Raw genomic sequence first — 18,371 nt, 5'->3', positions numbered from 1 at the left:
GTCCCCTTGTCCCCTTGTCCCCTTGCCCCGTGTCCCCGTGTCCCCGTGTCCCTGCCCCAGCAGTGGCTGTCCTGCCCGTCTGACGGCTCCGGGCCTGGATCCCTCCCGCCTGGGCCGGTGGGTGCCCGCAGAGTCCCCGTTGTGTCCCCGCCGTGCTCCGGGCCCCCTGAGCATCCCCGGGATGTCCCTGTGGGCCGGGGGGTCTCTGGGGACCGAACCCCGAGGCTGCTCTTGTCCCAGCCCCCTCCCGTTGCGAGCTCTTCCCTCAGCTCCTTTCCTCCTTGTTTTGGTTTGGGGTTTTTTTTTTGCAGAACTCCCGTTGCCATGGGAACGGTGACATCCCGACATCCCGAGCCGGGCGGGGCGCCGGGAGCGCGGCTGCCCCGGAGCCACCCCGGACACGGGCGGGGGTCCCAGGGTGGGGGATCCCAGGGAATGGGGGTCCCCCCGGGCAGGGAATTCCCCTGGAGCGCTCCCGTTGCGGCGGAAAGAGCAGCGCGATTTAATTACACCCGAGCACCTGCTGCCAGTCCGGCGGGTCCTTTCAGGGGAGGAAATTCCATCTGGAATGAACGGGGTGGGGTGGGGGGAAAGCAGGACGGCCTTTGGCATCCAAATGTCCCTTAATAAAGGAGCTCGCAGGACCTGATGGATGCGAGCCAGGAACATTTGGGATTGTGGAGAATTCACCCTCCGTGTTCCCGGAGCAGGGAGAACAACTGGGGAGCCCGGGTGGCGTCGCAGGGGCTGTCCTGGGGTGCAGGAGCATCTGGGGTTCACTGGGAGAAAGAATGGAGAGGGAGAGCGGGGAATGGGGTGGGCTCCGAGCCCCTGCAGTGTGTCAGGGCTAGCGCGACCCCCGAGAGACGGGGCACAACCTGGGCGTGGCATAGCCCGGGCATGGCACAACCTGGGCATGGCACAAGCAGGGCACGGCACAAACCAGGCACGGCACAGCCTGGGCATGGCACAGCCTGGGTATGGCACAACCAGGGCACGGCACAGCCTGGGTATGGCACAAGCAGGGCACGGCACAGCCTGGGCATGGCACAAGAAGGGCACGGCACAAACCAGGCACGGCACAGCCTGGGTATGGCACAACCTGGGCATGGCGCAACCAGGGCACGCACAGCCTGGGCACGGCACAGCCTGGGCACGGCACAGCCTGGGCATGGCACAAGAAGGGCACGGCACAAACCAGGCATGGCACAGCCTGGGCATGGCACAGCCTGGGCATGGCACAGCCCGGACACGGCACAGCCAGGGGGCGGCCACGGCCCGGTGCCCAAGGAAATGCCCACGAACACCATCACGGGAAAACCCCACAGACACCACCACGGAAAACCCCAAAAGCTCCAGGGGGCTCTGTGCCCCTGCAGGATCGCCCTCGGGCCGGGGTCAGGCGCTGCCCGTCCCGGTGCTGCGGATCCCGAGGAGCAGGAAGGAGCCTCAGGAGCCGCAGCCGAGAGGGAAAAGCCAGAGAACGATTTCCAGCTTCCTGCAGATGGCAACCGGTGCGATCTGGCTGGCAAACACAGATGAGCAAGAGTGAGCGAGGGATAAATAAACCTCGCGGCTCTGGAGTAAAACAGCCGGCTGGGGTTTGCTGCAGAGAATTCCCTCTGGGACAGTGCCGGCTGCCCATCCCTGCCATGGCACAACTCGGGACACCGGCAGGGCACCGGGGACACCGTGCCCTCCCACCTGCTGCCCCGGGGCTGCCCTCGGGGCCAGCGAACCCAGGCGCAGCCGAGGCACAGCTGCAAAACCAGCCCGAGTCATTTCTGCACAGACCAGGGAAAGCCTCGTGCGAGTGTTTTCCATTCCAAAGTTATTTTGGGTCCTAAACTGGTGAAGCCCCAAGTCTTTCTAGGGGACTTTATTTTTGTTCTTTTTTTTTTTAATGAAACTTTTTTCAAAATATTTCTGGAAATCCATGACAGGTGTGCTGTCCTCTGCCTGCAATATTTTTGTAATAGTTTTTTCCTCCCGGTGAGGAGCTGAAGGGACACGATGTGCTGGATGTGGCACTGGGGAGGGTGACCAGGGGGACACCAGGGGACAGCAGGGCAGGATCGAGGCGCTCCCGGCCGCAGCTCCCGCCTGCCCGCTGGCCCTCCGGCTGGAATAATCTGCAGCGGAAAATAACACGAGATAAAGGCGGTGAGAAACGGAGAGCCCCGCCCGGCGCTGCGTGGTCTGCGCGACATCCCGGGCTGGTTTGTGCTGGGCAGTGCCCGGGACAGCCGGGCTGGGTCTCCATCCAGGGCTGGGGCTCCGGGGCTCCATCCGGGGCTGGGGCTCCGGGGCTCCATCCCGGGCTGGGGCTCCATGCCGGGTTACGGGATTCTTGAAGCGAGCACCCCGCACATCCCTGCCCCTGCTGCACCCGTGAGTGAGGAGCAGCAGAGCGGCTGTGAGAGCAGGGATTGCTGCCTCGGCTGGGAGGAAAAGCCTCCCAGGCACAGCTTAATGAAGAAATCATTGTTCAGGGATCAGCCCTGCGCCGTTAATGAGCCTCGTTGTTATTTAAATGAGGCTCCTGGAAGGGCCGGGTGAAGAATTCATTATGAGATGAATTTTCTGAGCAGTGTGATGAATGATGGGTATAAAAGCAGCCTTCCCTCGGGAGAAGGAAGCTGCAGAGAAATTGAGCTCCTGCGGGAGAGCAGCTGGAGTTTGCCACGGCACAAGCAGAATTACTGTGCGGCCCGGAGGGGCAGGTGCTGCAGCACGGCCGGGGACAGCACAGGCTTGGTGGCTCTGCTGTCCTCCCGCTTCCCCTTGGCTCTGCCACCACAGCTGGGCTGTGCCACTAGGCTGTGCCACCAGAGCAGGGCTGTGCCACCACAGCTGGGCTGTGCCACCAGGCTGTGACACCAGACTGTGTCACCACAGCTGGGCTGTGCCACCAGGCTGCTCCCAGCCCTGTTCTTGGGCACTGCCAGGGATCCTGGGGCAGCCCCAACTGCTCTGGGCACCCTGTGCCAGGGCCTGCCCATCCTCCCAGAGAACAATTCCTCATTTCCAATATCCCATCCATCCCTGCCCTCTGGCAGTGGGAGCCATTCCCTGTGTCCTGTCCCTCCATACCCTGTCCCCTCTCCAGCTCTCCTGGAAATCCCACAGGATTTCTCTTCATCTTGTACAGCTCCAGCCCATCACTCACAGCTCAGTCTTGTTGCTGTTGAGTTTGAGTCTTGCTTTTTAATCCAGCATAAAACTTTAACGCTGTCCTTGACTCTTCCTGCTGTTCCCTGGCTGTCCCAAGCCAAAGCTCCCCTTTGCACCCTGGTGAGAGGTGTGGAGGTGGCAGTGCCACCCTGCCCGTGCCACCACCCTGACCTCACCATGCACTAACCCAGTGTGAGCGCAGAGGGAAATCAAAAAGTTGGATCAATAGCGAGGAATAATGACAACTTCCTGTGGAGTTATAGGACATGGAAGCCAATTATCGATCAGATGGTTTGGGAACCAAGCAACAACACCCCAAGGATTTCACCACAAACTTTGCTCAACCAACTGTGCAGGAAGGCGGTTTGATGTGGGCCGTTTCTGGGTACATGAAACAGAATTAATTTGTTCTCCCTGCAAGCCAGCAGCCAGGAATATGAAATATTTAAATAGCCTAAGCATGTTTGGCATGTGCCGAGCCATGCGAGCGCCCGGAGTGCCTGAGCCTGCGGGGCTTTGGGCAGTGCCCCCAGTGCAGGGAGCAGGGGCTGTGCCAGCCGGGTGGCGCTGTCCCCGTGTCCCTGCTGCTGTCCCTGTGTCCCTGTGTCTCCGTGTCTGTCTCTGTGTCCCCATGTCCCCGCTGCTGTCCCATGTCCCCGCGGCTGTCCCCTTATCCCTGCTGCTGTCCCTGTGTCCCTGTGTCCCTGTGTCTCTGCGGCTGTCCCCTGTCCCCGCGGCTGTCCGCTCTCTCCGGCCACTCCGGAGCTCTGTGTCAGCTCAGGCTCCGGGGTTTGGGTTTTTTCTCGCCCAGCAGTGAAGCTGTGCTGGGTCTCCTGCCGCCGGTCCGTGCGTGGGGAGCTGGGTCTCTCCTCACATGAACGCAGCCTCTCTCTCTCCCCGCTCCATCCTCGCCGCACGGAGGACGTGGAACACGCGAAAACTGTGAAAGCAGAACGGGAAAAGCCGGAGCAGCTGATGCCAGCGGGCTGCGGGGGGTGCCTGTCACCCCGTCCGGCCCCAGTGTCCCCACGGAACCCGGGGCAGGGCGCTCCCTCCCCGGGGATGGCCCAGCCTCGGCTCCAGCTGCGGCTCCAGCTGCGGGGCTGCCCCCGGGCCTTTGTCCCGTGGGGTCTGAGCGCGGCTGTGCTGCCCCCGGGGACCCCGAGCAGCCTCAGAGCGAGCGGGGGCTGAGGAGCCAGCTGCTGTCAGCAGCGACAGGATCCTCCGGGGGCTGCAGGGAGCAGGGCTTTCTGCCTAAGAATATCCCTGTCCGTGTTCCCAGATCCCTGTCCGTGTTCCTAGATCCCTGTCCTTGCTCCAGGATCCCAGATCCAGGATTCCTGTCCCTGTTCCAGGATCCCTGTTTCAGGATCCCAGTCCCCTCTCCAGGATCCCAGTCCCCTCTCCAGGATCCCTGTCCCCGTTTCAGGATCCCAGTCCCCTCTCCAGGATCCCTGTCCCCTCTCCAGGATCCCTATCCCTGTTTCAGGATCCCAGTCCCCTCTCCAGGATCCCAGTCCCCTCTCCAGGATCCCTGTCCCCGTTTCAGGATCCCAGTCCCCTCTCCAGGCTCCCTCCTGGCCTGCTCGGTGAGGGCAAGAGGACAAACGGATGTGGAGGCTGCCGAGTGCTGCTCAGACACCTTTATATTTAATTAGAACCGGACTTTTCCTCCACCTGTTTCCTGTGGCGGATTTGGGTCCCGAAGAAAAAAGAGATTAAAAAAGAGAGAGAGGAATCTGTTCTTCAGCTTTTTGGAACTCTCCAGAGGAGGCTGGTGCTGCATCCCCCCATCAGCGTGGGCTGGAGGCTGCAGTGCCTGCAGGAGGGGACCGGGACCGAAGCTCCCGCAGACCCAGGGGCTCTCGCATGTGTGGGGCAGAGCTTTCCCAGGAAATGGGGAAATTCCACTTGGTTTTGGGGCTGTGTCCCTTTCCTGGGCTCTGGGGCTGGCTGTGTAGAGGTGGGGCCGGGGGCCGGCACTGTCCAGCCCAGCCCATCCCTCGCTGTCACCCAAGCCCCGTGGTTGGGGCTGCTGGATTTCCTGGCAAGGTTCAGGTTCCCGGCTCCCGCCCCGACCCCGCAGCTCACGCCGGGCTCGCTGCTCCCACATTTCCCTGTGGCTGCTCCTGCTCCCCCTTCCCAGGGCAGCTCCTCGCTGCCTGCGGGGAGGATGAGGAGGGGGAGGATGAGGGCCCTTCCTGAGGATGTGAATCACGCTCCAGGGGCGGCTGCCCTGCTCCCGCTGCCTCCTGTGCCCCGGCAGCCGAGCTGGGCGGTGGCAGCTCCATGGAGATCCCTGTGGCGTGGCAGGAGTGAGATCCTCACTGCGCTGGGGTTTGTGCTGCTCTGCAGCCGGAGCTGGTGGAGGGGGAAGCAGCATTAGAACAGAGGCTTTCATGGGAGCAGGAGAGAGCTGGGCTGGTTTCCCCTCTGCTCCACCACTGTGCTCCCCCGAGAGCGGCTGCTCGGGGTTGTTTGTGTGTGTGTGAGTCCCTCTGCACACCTGGGGACTGCCCCTGCTTTAACAAATATAACAGCTTCCTCAGAGGAAGGAGCTGCTGGGATGTTCATCCCCACGTCTCAGAGTGCTGGGGCATCTGGGTCCTCAGCTTTGTGAAAAGCATGGCCGTGAAGATCCTGCCTTTAATATGACGTGACTCAGAGCGCACTAAATAATGAAAAAAGCAAAATTAAGGGGAATTACGTAAACTGAGGAAAGAAAGCAATCCCCTGAGAGCAAGAACTGTACCTGGCTTTTGTGCTCTTGTACAGAGGCCCAGCAGTGACAAAAGTTTGAGCATGATTATCATGATTATCAACACTCGTAGGGGGAAATGAAAGCCATATTCTCTGCATTCCACATGCAGCAGTTATGGGGGCTGTCCTTGGGAAATGGGAACACACAGTAAAAACAACAAGGCAGAAGCAGGCAGAGCCCAGAGTTTACAGTAAAAAGAGCAGAATCCAGCCCGGAACAGCTCCACGTGCAGAGCAGCAGCGCTGAGGGGAACACCCCTCTCCCCTCCAACAGTGCAGAGGGAAGGAGCCAAACCGCCCTGTAATTATTGCCATTATTGCTGGGCTCCTTCCCGGGCAGGAGGAGTTATTTCTGCCTCCCAGCTCACTGGGTGAGCCCGCAGTGATTGGGGCTCCCGGGGCAGGGGTCCCCCGGCATGGCCGGCGCTGCTGGGCACAGAAACCCCCACTGTGGCCCCCACACACCCCGGGGACATCCCCCCATCCCCTCCCAGCACGGCACAGCACCAGCAGGGACGGCTGCCATTCATTTCTCCTTCTTAGCAGGAAAATCAGACGGTGCTGAGGGATGAAAGCAGCCTGCTGTTCCTGCGAGGGTGACATCAGCAGGACAGGTCAGCCCCGGTTTATTACTGCAGCGAGCCTTTTAAAGCAGCTGCATAATAACAGCCCTGGGCCTATTTCGGGAAAGCCTCCTGGGTGTTTAATTCCATGGAGTGAGTGGGGCTTTCTTCACAGAAAGAGCATGTAGGATGGAGGGCTGGATCACAGCGGAGCAGGGATGGTCCCGGGCCTCAAAAGGGGAAGGATCACGTGGATGCAGATCCAGAATTAAACCCCAGAAGTGAGAATTTAGAGAGACTTGTTTGTGGAAATAGGGTTACGTTTCCCTTGGAGTTGTCTCATGTTTTGATTTGAATTCTCATCTCCTCAGCACCCAGAGCAGGACGATGCAGCACCAGGCAGGCCCAGGGAGACCTGGATGTCAGAGGAGGAGGCTGATGGATCTAATTTTCCATGTCTGTGGGTGCTGTCAGGGAGTGAGAGAGGTGAATGGTGGATGTGGTTGGAAAACTCCTCTGTGCCAGCCAGCTGACATGCTTGCAGTGGGTTGGTAAAAGAAGATCATTATTCCAACTGCAAATTCAAATTCAAAACATCATTCCCAGAGGCCCACTGAGCTGGTGGTTTGTGCCCAGTGTCAGTGTGAACCCTGTGTTTGTGTGAACCCTATGTCTGTGTGATCCCCGTGTCTGAGTGAGCCCAGTGCCCAGCCTGGCACAGCTGCTGTGCCCGAGCTCCTGCCTGGATTCCCTCTGGACTTGACTCAAGTTCTGCAGAAAATCAGGGTAGAAAAAAACATTCAACAGTGCGAAGTCTGGGATTCAGGAGGACCCAGCAGTGTCACTGCCAGTCCTGCAGAGGGCATGGGGCAGTGCAGGTGTCTCCATGGCCGGCACAAACACATCCATATCTACCTCCCACGGAATCCTGCTTGTTCCCTCACCTGCCAGCTCAGGCTGTGGGACAGGACGGTGTCACTGCCTTGGTGACACTGCCTCACGCAGGCCACTGGCCAGGTCTGTGCCTGCCCCGGGCTCTGTCCCTGCCCATGCCCAGTGTCCATCCCAGCCTGTTCCCAGTGTCCATCCCTGTCCATTCCCAGTGTCCATTCCCAGTGTCCATCCCTTCCCTTTCCAAGTGTCCATCCCTGCCCATTCCCGCTGTCCATCCCTGCTCGTTCCCAGTGTCCATCCCTGCCCATTCCCAGTGTCCATCCCTGTCCATTCCCAGTGTCCATTCCTGTCCATTCCCAGTGTCCATTCCCAGTGTCCATCCCTGTCCATGCCCAGTGTCCATCCCCGTCCATTCCCAGTGTCCATCCCTGTCCATGCCCAGTGTCCATCCCCGTCCATTCCCAGTGTCCATTCCCAGTGTCCATCCCTGTCCATTCCCGGTGTCCATCCCTGTCCATGCCCAGTGTCCATCCCTGTCCATTCCCGCTGTCCATCCCTGTCCGTGCCCGGCTCTCCCCGCGCATCCCCGCGGGATGCAGACGCTCTATGCAAATGAAGGGCGGGCCCGGGTCCCATGCAAATAAACATGCAAATCAAGCGGGGGGCGTGGCCGTGCCGAGGCGCGCGGGGGGCGGGGCCTGCGAGGCCGCGAGGTGCCGGGGGCGTGGCCGGCGATGCAGATGAGGGCGGGGCGGTGCCGTATGTAAATGAGGGGGCGTGGCGCGGCGGGCGGTGTCGGAGCCTCCCGCCAGCTGCGGGCAGCGGCCCCGAGCGCGGCCCCGGCAGCGCAGCCGGAGCGGCGGCAGCGGCGGCGGAGCGGCGTTAGCGGAGCGGGCCGGGCCGGGCCCGCAGCCCCCGCGCAGCATGGCCGAGCCGCCCGCGGCAGCGCCGGCCCCCGAGGGCGAGGAGGGCCCGGTGCGCTTCGCCCGCAAGGGCGCCCTGCGGCAGAAGAACGTGCACGAGGTGAAGAACCACAAGTTCACGGCGCGCTTCTTCAAGCAGCCCACCTTCTGCAGCCACTGCACCGACTTCATCTGGTGAGCCTTGCCTGCGCCGCCGCGGCCGCTCCGGGACACCGGCTCGGCGGGACACCCCTGCTCGGGCTCACCCTCGCCATGCTCCGGGCCCACTTTCCTCCCGTGCCCCCATCCCGCCCCATCCCATCCCATCCCGTCCCCCCGGTGCCCGTTCCCCTCGGGCCGGCGGCTCGGGCAGGGTCTCTGCGCCGCGGGGCCGGGGCCGGTGTCTCACTGCGCCTCTCTCTCCGCAGGGGCTTCGGCAAGCAGGGCTTCCAGTGTCAAGGTGAGTGTGGCGCTGCCGGGGGGCTCAGGGGGTCTGCGCTCCGCGTCCGTCCCCCGGGACCGGCCCGGGCATCCCCGCGTCCCCTGCGGGCACCATCCCCGAGTACCGGCCCGAGCATCCCTGAGCATCCCCGCCGCACCGCCAAGCAGCTTAGTCATTTTTTAATCAACCCAGCAACTAGTCGGTGCCTTTAAGCTGATCGTGTCTCGTTAGCAGAGATAAGCGCCCGGGAGTTCAGCTAAATCCCCCGAAAAAGGCCGAGGGGAGTTTGTTTTTAATGTACTTAACGCCAAAACATGTGCTGGGTGGCGAACGGGCTGGGCGAGGGCTCCGCGGCTGGAACTGCGCAGCCGGCGAGGGCTTGAATGGCTTGGTTGTGTTGCTGGGGAAAAAAATGAGGCTTTATAACCAAATATGTTGCGGTAGCCGGGTTACTATGACCATAATTCTTTGTTCTGATGATGCTGGGGTTCCGGAGAGGCTCTTCAGGGATCGGGGATGTCCCCCCGGGACATTGGGCTGAATTACCCAGGCGTTATCGGGCTGTAGCCAGCCCAGCTGGGGGCTGCTCCTGCCCGGGCTCCCCTGGCTCCCACCTGCGAGGGTTCAATCGGGGCTGCTCTCGCAGCTGCTGGCAGCGAAATTTTCCTTTTGTGAATATTTGGGACAGAGGTTTATTTTGGCGGGTGGCTGACTCCCAAGTTGAGGTATTTGGCATGAAAACAAACGTGCTTTAGAGCTCTGAAAGGCTCCTCTTTGCAGCTGTCCTTGGGCTTTTGGAGTGGCACACGGTGTGAGGAGCTGGGCTGGGTCTGGAGCATCCCTGCAGCTGCCTGTACGAGCAGTGTGAGCCTAATCCAATTTAAATGATGCTGCTCCTCATCCTTTACACTTACCACACGCATATAACCTTAAAATACCAAAGCCATCTCCGTGCCACCTCCCAGAGCCCAGCCTGGAGGCCTGGACAGGTGTTGGCAGGCAGAGGAGAGTTGATGTGGAGACTAAAATGTATCCCAGGGCTGCTCTCAAGGTCACAGCTTCCCCTGGTACCTGAGGTTTCACACATGGGCAGCGCAGCCACGGTACTGAGAGGAATTCTGTGCACCCTGCTTTGGTGTTGCCAGGCTTTCCTGGCTGTGAATGAATTCCCTGAGCTCCCTTACAGCGAGGTGTATTTGTGCAAACACGGTGTCTGTGAAATCCAGGGCGTGTTGTGGAGGGGTGGGCACCACCCCAGCCTGGCAGGGTTTGCCTGCGTTATTTCCAGAGCCTGCTCAGTTCTACCTGAGCATCCAGTGTCGGGTGCCTGGCGCCTTTCCAAGTCTCCTCCAGCTGTCAGGAGCTGTTATCCAGACCTGATACGGTGCTCTTGCTGCAAGGTTTGCCCTCAGATGGTTTTGGGCAGGGTTGAAGCAGCCCTGGCTGTGAGGGCAGCAGGTGGGCACACAGAGCTGGGCTCGGGGTGGCTGGGCAGTGCAGCCCTTGTGAGCTGCAGTGGCACCAGCAGCACTGCCAGGGGTTCAGTGCCACCCCCGGGGGTGTGGGACAGGTCTGTGACATGCCCTTGTGCCTTAGAACCCCCTTGGCAGGGGTCAGTGGTCACTGTGGTGTTACAGACATGCGTGTGCCACAGGGAATACTGACTGTGCAGCAGGGAACCCTGCAGCTCCAGCTCTGCACACCAGCCCAGCCTCTGCTTTCCCGAAATCCCTGATCTGTGGCTTCCCCAGAGCCCAGCTGGGACGTGCTGGGGTGCCCAGGGGAAGGTGCTGCCTGGGGGAGGCAGTTCTGGGGTGATGCCCATCATGGTGAGGGCACCCCAGCTGTGCCCGGGGTGCAGGACACGCCGTTTGTCTGCAGGGCATTTCCAGCTCAGAAATTCAACCGGGAGGTCTCTCCACTGCCACCTGCCCTGGAATCACGGCTTGTGCTGCTGTGAGGCAGAACTGGGGGTGCCAGGCCTGGCACTGCCCTGTCCAGCCGTGCCAGGGAGCCGTGCCCATGCTGGACTGAGCAGGGATCACCAGCTTTGGGTCTGTGCCCCACAGGTTGTGCCGCAGCTGCTGTTGTGCTTGGCAAATATCGACACAGAGCAGAAAATGCCAGGCCTGGGTTTTGTGTAAGGGTTCCTCAGCCCCACAGGGCTCTGAGTGAGGGTTTGCTCTCCCTTTGCCGAGCACAGCTTTAATTTAACTTTACCAACTTCCCCGAGTGTCTCACATTGTGCTGCGGGATGGCTGGGATGCAGCTGGGGCACACGCCTGTGTGCTCTCAGCTGTGCCCGCTGCCGTGCCCGCTTTAAGTAGGTTTTCACCTGTGCCCTGATTTCTTTCTAGGGCATTTGCAATAATTAGATTGTTAATTAGCTCATTACTTGTGACTTTTGGCAGGAAGTTAGCAGAAACTGACTCTTTGTAGCCTGAAATACTAATGGGTACCACAAAATGCCACTTAATAGCCTGCTAATCTGCTGCTTATCCTCGCACATCATCTCCTCCTTATCCTCGTGCTCATCTGAGCACTTCCTGGGCCAACGTCTCTCTGGTGAGCCAGAAAGTGTCTGGGTGTGGGCAGGGAGGCTGAGCACAGCCCTCCAGGAGCAGGGCTGCTTCTGGCGCCTGGACAAAAAGAAATCAATACCTTGTGGGTGTTGGAAAGCTGAGGGATGCGCCTGGAGCCGCCAGGAGGATGTGAGCTGCTCCCGAGGGAGCCTCCGTGCCCCCTGGCTGCTCTCAGCCCGTGCTACAGAGGGGTTCTCCCCTCTGGAAGGTGCAGGGACTCGTCAGGAATAGAGAAAAGCAGTGTGTGTGTGTGTTTGTGTGTATCTGCGGTCCATCCAGGCAGTGCCAGCACCAGGGATGCTTTGGGAGGGATGGAGGGATGAGCAGCCCCTGGTGTCTGCAGCCTGGGGAAGCCAAGCCTTGGCTCTCCTCGAGTGCTGTGGGATGCTGAAGGAGAGGGAGCTGCTCTGAAAGCTTGTGAGAGCGGAGTTGTGCTCGCCCTGTGGGAATGTGCTGCTGCTGGCAGCTGGCAGCTCTCGCTCCCTGCTGGTGTTTCCCCCGCCTTGGCACCCTCGGGGCCGTTCTCCTGCTGCCCAGGCAGCTCCTGTGGGTCAGGGATGGCATCCTGTGAGGGGGATCCCTGGAGCTGGGCTTGCTCAGCCTGCAGTCGCTGTGGCTGGGCAGAGGTGAGGAGCAGGGGAACATGATTCACACTTGGGAGCAAAAAATAACCTGCATCTGTCGCTGCTTTCGTGTGTACCATGTAGGAAAGCTCTTGGAAAGGAGAATCTTGATTCTTCCTGAAGAGAAAGGGGAAAAAAAAGCATAATTTGGTAATGTGCGCTTGGGTGTCATGCAGTAACTTTTCTGGGGAGAATGTTTACTTCTTGTCCCTGCTTGTGACTCAGTGAGCAGAGAGACTCTTCAGATTAGATCTCCTTCCAAGGCTTGCAGCACACAGGATTCCTCCCTGCAGGTTTGCCTCTCCCTGTCCTCCAAGGCCAGCGCTCTCCTTCTGTTTTGTGTTCCCTCCAGTCAGCGTCTGAGAGCGGCTGGGAAATGTCACCCCGGCCGTCCCTCCCGAGCCAGCATTTCTCTCTTGCTCAGAGCCCTCCCAAGGCACCTTCCTCCCCCCAGGAGGAAGTGAAACCCATCACACTTTGCTCTCCCCTGCAGCCTCTGCGGGCTGCCTGGGCTCCCACTGCCTGCACCAAACAAGGCAGAAACAAAAGCAAAACAAACCCCAATCAGCCCGAGCCGCCTCAAACCCAGTAATTTCGTGTCAACATATTATGCACACTGGAGAAATGTTAGTGTTCAAATAGACTAATTAAAAATGTTACTGCAATTACTTTTTTGCAACACAAACGATGCTAATTATATAATGCTGCAGAAATTGGAAACGTGATTTTGGAGGGGGTTTCGGTGCGGTGGTAACGCAGCTCTGGGTGCTGGAACTGTGTCCCCAGGCCAGGGGGGTGTGTGTCCCCAGGCTGTCCCCAGGCCAGAGGGGTGTGTGTCTGTCCCCAGGCCAGCAGAGTGTGTGTCCCCAGGCCGGCAGTGTGTCTGTCCCCAGGCTGTCCCCAGTGTGTCCCCAGCCCAGCTGTGTGTCCCCAGGGCAGCGCTGCAGAGCAGGGGCAGCAGAAAGGGGAAGTGGGGCTGGCTGTGCTGGCTGCACGGATGGGCTGTGGTGCTGCACAGCCCGGTGCACACAGAGCTGACACAGATGGGAACGTGTGTCCCCAGCCTGGCCCTGCCAGCCTAGCCCTGGAGCTGTCACCTGGCTGATCCTGCCCTGCGCTGTGCTCCTGGGCTGGCAGGGAGCTGTTTTGGGAGGAAGGCTGTTTTGTCGGGGTCTCTTTTGTCAGGAGCTGTTTTGGGGTGGTTTTGGGCTGGTTTTTGGGGCCATGCAGGGCAGGGACAGCTCTGTCCCTCTGCTGTCCCCATGCAGCACACAGGGCTCGCCCAACTCTCTCTCTCTCACAGTGGAAGTGGTTTCTCCTTCCCTCCCCCCGCAGTGCAGGGTGGGTTTTTCTTTCTTATCTCCGGAGATAGCTGGCATCCTAAAACGATCTGGGGCTGGCTAATGAGCGGGTCTGGTTCCTTGCTGGGGTATTTGTTGCTGGCCCATAGGATGCTGCCTGTGGGTTTGGAGCTGGCACTGGGGTGGCAGCAGGGTGTCAGCACGGTGCCTGGTGGCTCTGACACCACTGCAGGGGTTAAACCACCCCGTCCTGAGCCTCTGCCATGGTTATTCTCCAGCCATTGAGACTTCCTGGGGAATTCAGTGCCTGGGCTGTCTCTAAGGAGACTCCTCAGCAAACAGGGCTGGCATTCCTGCACGCCTGCTCGCTGGCACACGTGTGATCCTGCAGGCAGATCCCTGCAGGTGTGTGGGGCACCCTTCCCTGGCAGCGAGCTGGGGGTGGGCTCTCACTGTCTGCATGTGAAACGGAGCAGGACCTTGAGGGTTCGGTGTGTGTGAGGAGCAGGAGGAGGGGCTGAGCCTGCTCTCAGCACTGCCTGTGGCCTCTGTTATCTGCTGGGCTCTGTGGGAGCTGCAGGGAGGGCATTGTGCAAGCCCTGGCTGTGGCTGCTGCCCTTCCTCCTTCCAGCCAGCACTGCTCCTCCTCCTCCTCCTCCTGCAGCTCCCCAGCAAGGACCTGAGAACACCAGAGAGGCTCCTCCGTGCCCATTGGGTCCATTGGCAGGATCAGAGTGCCTGGGGGATGGAATTAACTCCAGCTGTGCCTGTGACCCAGCCAGGGCAGGGTGCCCACATCACCCTGTGACGGGGTGGGCTCAGAGGGGCAGGGTGGAGATGCCTTCCCCTGTCCTACAGGTGTGTACTGACAGAGGGGAGGTCTGCAGTGGTGCCTGGGTGGGATCGTGCCCAGGTGAAGGTTTTGGGGCTGTTCCTGCAGCTGTGGGAGGGTTGGCAGCACAGGGACACAGCTGGCAAACACCCCCTGCGTGTGTGCCCGCGGTCCAGCTCAGCCCCAGGGCCAGCACAGCGTGTGCTGCTGAGGTTAATGCCACCCGTGTGGCTCCGTGAGTCACTGCTCTGCCAGCCCATCCATCCATCAGAGCCACTCCAAGGGTGAGTAAGGAGCTCCCTGCAGGGGAGGAGCAGCCCCAGGTGCTGGGCAGCGTGCTCTGAGCTCAGGGAGGCTGCAGCCTGGCAGAAAGGAGCTCTTGGGAAGAGGCAATGGCACAAAACCGGGGGTCCTGCCTGCAGCCCTGGGTTGGCAGCCCCGTGCTCTGGGCTTGCCCTGTGTGCTGCCCTGTGTCCTGTCCCCAGCTGGGGACAGGGAGCACAGTGGGCTCCAGAGCCCCTCCAGCCCTCCCAGGTGATGCTGCTGCAGGAAATGAAGCCTGGCCAAGGACGTTTCCATTCCCTGGAGTGGCTTAGCCCTGTACTCTGGGGTTTAGCAGAACCCGCAGGTGCTGTGCACCCTGCAGGGGCTCCCTGGTGGCACAGTGCCCTCACACCTGGTACCTGAACAGAGATGTGGGGTTCAGGGTGGCAGAGACCAGGGCTGTCCCTTGGGCTTGCCTTTCTGCAGGGAAAGGGCAGCTCTGGGCTGCTGTTCCCCAGCTCTGAGCCCATTCCTGCATCCCTCCATCCCTGCATCCCTCCATCCCTCCATCCACCCACCCATTGCTGCTCTAGGCTGGTGTTGGTGGCCTCTGTGCCATGGCCAGGAGTCCCTCGAGGCAGAAAGGTGCCACGGACATCAGGGATGGGAAATGACACAGAAACTGCCTCAGTTTTGCCCTGCCCCGATGGATGAAGGTGCCAATCTCTCTGGGGCTCTGCAGCCCCACCAGGGTGGGTGCCAGGGGCTGGGAAGGCACAGCCTGGCCCTGTCCTGCAGGATCCTGCCCCAGGCACTCAGTGTTTCCACGAGAGCCACGGAGGGGATGGGGCACAGGAAGGGAGCCCTGGCGGTGTTTGTAGCAGCTGAATTCTGCGTTAAGCAGAAGCAATTCCCAGAAGTGGCAGTGCTGGCTGTGGCCGTTCCTGGGAAGGGAAGGCACAGCTCCAAACCACAGCCTGCTCCTGCTGGCAGCACCCAGAGCCCTGCAGGGACAGGCTGCCCTCCCCAGCAGCTGGGGATCCCAATGGGCCCCACCTGAGAGGCCGTGGGCTCTCTGTGCCCCATCCCAAGGGGGGCTGTGCCAAGGAAATGGCTCTGGCTGTGCTGAGGGCTGCAGGGACAGAGCTGTGTGCTGGGAGCTGCCTCTCTCAGCCCCCCAGAGGGGTCTCTCAGGTGCTGCACCCCAGATGTGTCTCTCAGCACCCCAGATGTGTCTCCACTTTGGAGCGGGTGGCCAAAGCTGGGCTGGCCCAGCCAAGGGGATGGCTCTGGCCAAAGGGCTCCTCCAGTGTGCAGGTGGTCTGTGTGGCTTTGCTGTGCCCCCCAAAGGGCTCTAAGGAACACTTTGCTGCAGGCTCTGAGGGGTGATCCATCCTGGTTCGGACTGGCCTCCACAGGGGAAATGAAACCGATGGAAATGTTGTGCTGTGAGAGGCACCTGAGCTCTATAACTCAGAACCTGCCAGCAGCACTGGCTGTTCCTGCTGAGGGTGACTCCTGCTCGTGGTGGGGAGCTGGCTGAGCCCTGGCTGTGGTTTCTGACAGCTGAGGCTGCCCCTGTGACGGGCAGTGCCTTTCATGAGAGGTGACAGCTCTGCTCTGCAGCATCGTGGGGCAGATGGGGCTCAGCTCTGCTCTGCTGCTGCTCCCTGGCAGCTGCTGGGCCCTGCTGGCCACTGGCCATGCTCTGTGCCATGCTCTGTGCCATGCTCTGTGCCATTCCCTGGCCATTCCCTAGCCCTGCCTCATCCTGCCCCTGCAGCCCCGTGTCCCACATGGGGACACGGCTCTGTGTCACCTCTGCCAGCCACGCTGTCCCTCCTGTGCCTCTGCTCAAGCTCTTTGCTTTTCAGGGATTTTGGGCTCACTCCCTCCGCCGTTTATCCCCCTGTGCTCTTCCCATTGTGTGGAAGAACAAAATAAATCCCAGTGCAGCCCCGTTCTGTATTCAGTGAGTGTTTGGGGTGGGTAACCTCGTGTGCCCCTGTTTGAGAGCTGAACTCCTGTGCCCAGAGCAGGAGCCTCCCTGCCCCAGTGATGGGCACTGGCTGTGAGTGCTCAGTGCTTGTGAGCTACATCTTGTCAATTTAAATAATTTGCTTCCATATTTGGTCTTGCTTTTGTGCCAGATTTATACATCTTGTTTAAATCTGACAAGCAGAATATACTTGCTGCTAATCCGAGCTGGACAAGGCAGCGCCTGCCAAAAAATCCAATATTAATAAGCTCCGGTACATAGAAGTTACTGGATTTGCAAACTTGAGGCTTGTTATGGCACAGCTCCCTGAAAAGTGGCTTTTTTGCATCTACTTAAATCTGGGTTTTTCCGAGGAGCCAGTCTGTGAGCTTCCCTCTTTGGGTGGGAAGCTCAGTCTTTGGAACAAGGGAAGCTTTCCAGCTCCGAGCAGGAGATGAGCTGTGTATTTTTGGGGTGTGGTTGGGAACATGGGGGATAGTGGCTGTCTGTGCAGGGGGGTCTGCAGCAGGGCTGCGAGCTGTGGCTCTGCCTGTGCTGGCGCTCAGGGCCTGTGCTTGGGGACTGGGGCTGCTGGAGCCAGGCCAGAGGAACCCAGAGCTGCTGCAGGGCTGCAGCCAGGCTGGCACAGCTGGGCGGGCTCACCTGCACAGGAGAAGGACCCAGGGAGAGCTCAGAGCCCTGGCAGGGCCTGGAGGGGCTGCAGGAGAGCTGCAGAGGGACTGGGAATAAGGATGGAGGGACAGCACACAGGGAATGGCTCAGGGGGGACAGGACACAGGGAATGTGTCAGTGACAGAGGGGGCAGGCATGGATGGGACATTGGGAATTGAGAATTGCTGTGCCCTGGCACAGGTGCCCAGAGCAGCTGTGGCTGCCCCTGGATCCCTGGCAGTGCCCAAGGCCAGGCTGGACATTGGGGCTGGAGCACCCTGGGACAGTGGAAAATGTCCCTGCCCATTGCAAGGGTTGGAACAAGATGAGCCTCAAGGTCCCTTCCAACCCAAAGCATCCCAGGGTTCTCTGATTCTATGTTTAACATCTCCAGTCTCTTGTGGCTCTGCTCTCGTCTTCCTACATTTGATATTTAGTCAGCAGCAGGGAAGCTAAAAAAGATTCAGATGTCTAAATCTCAGCCTTCAGCTGTTCTTCCTCTTCCTCGTGCTGCGCTGCCAGCGTGCTCCAGCTGATCCTGCCGGCGGATTCCTCCCTGCCTTTTGTTGCCGTGTGAAAGGATGCAACAGGAATAGCTTCACCTTTGGGGGGAGCGGGTAAATACCTTTATTGTGCTGGTCTGCACAGAGAGCACCGGCTCATTGAATAGCTGACACCCGGAGCACATGAACAAATGCATTTTCATGATTTCCAATTATAGCAGAAGAATGAGAGAGTGAGGTGGTGAAGAGGAGTGAAAGTCGTCCTGGCTCCCCGAAGGCTTCCTGCAGCCGCGGTGACATCGCGATGAAGTCAGGATTGTTTTATAATATCACTGAGGAGCCGGAGTGAGGGGGAAGTGGCCCATGAATTTCATTTGCATCACTGAGTGGATTAGCTCCTGACGCAGTGCAAAGTCATTATTTACTGTGTCTCCGGCTCCGGAGCCCTCCCAGCGCAGCAGCTGCCGGGGAGAGGCGGATTCACAGGGGGAGCAGCTCCGGGAGCAGCCCTGGGTGCCGGGACAGGGATGATGGAGCTGGGAGGGGACAGGGATGGAGCCTGGCATGGGATAGAGATGGAGCCTGCCAGGGGACAGGGGTGATGGAGCTGGGAGGGGACAGGGCACAGGGATGATGGAGCCTGGCAGGAGATGGGGATAGAGCCTGTGCCACAGGCATGGAGCTTGGCAGGGCATGGGGATGATGGAGCCTGTGCCATGGGGATGGAGCCTGGCAGGGGATGGGGATGGAGCTGGCAGAGGACAGGGATGATGGAGCCTGTACCATAGGGATGGAGCCTGTGCCATGGGGATGGAGCCTGGCAGAGGACAGGGATGATGGAGCCTGTGCTATGAGGATGGAGCCTGTACCATAGGGATGGA

At 60.1% G+C, this 18,371-nt stretch overlaps 1 protein-coding gene across 2 annotated transcripts in view; it reads left to right on the top strand.

The window, feature by feature from the left end:
* Nucleotides 1-8,146: 8,146 nt before the first annotated feature.
* The window catches only part of PRKCB (protein kinase C beta), an 86,182-nt gene continuing 75,957 nt past the window's right edge, over nt 8,147-18,371 (top strand). Inside the window, exons 1-2 of one of the 2 annotated variants that reach the window (XM_074552952.1) lie at nt 8,147-8,488; nt 8,722-8,753. In XM_074552952.1, the coding sequence (XP_074409053.1) occupies nt 8,316-8,488; nt 8,722-8,753 (205 nt within the window). In that variant the 5' untranslated portion in view covers nt 8,147-8,315. The remainder of the gene's footprint in view (nt 8,489-8,721; nt 8,754-18,371) is intronic. The other variant, XM_074552953.1, reaches the window with a different exon arrangement.

Source organism: Zonotrichia albicollis, chromosome 16 (assembly GCF_047830755.1).
Source record: "Zonotrichia albicollis isolate bZonAlb1 chromosome 16, bZonAlb1.hap1, whole genome shotgun sequence".
NCBI lineage: Eukaryota > Metazoa > Chordata > Aves > Passeriformes > Passerellidae > Zonotrichia > Zonotrichia albicollis.
The sequence above is the reverse complement of the archived record's forward strand: the minus strand, read 5'-3'. Positions and strand labels throughout refer to the sequence as shown.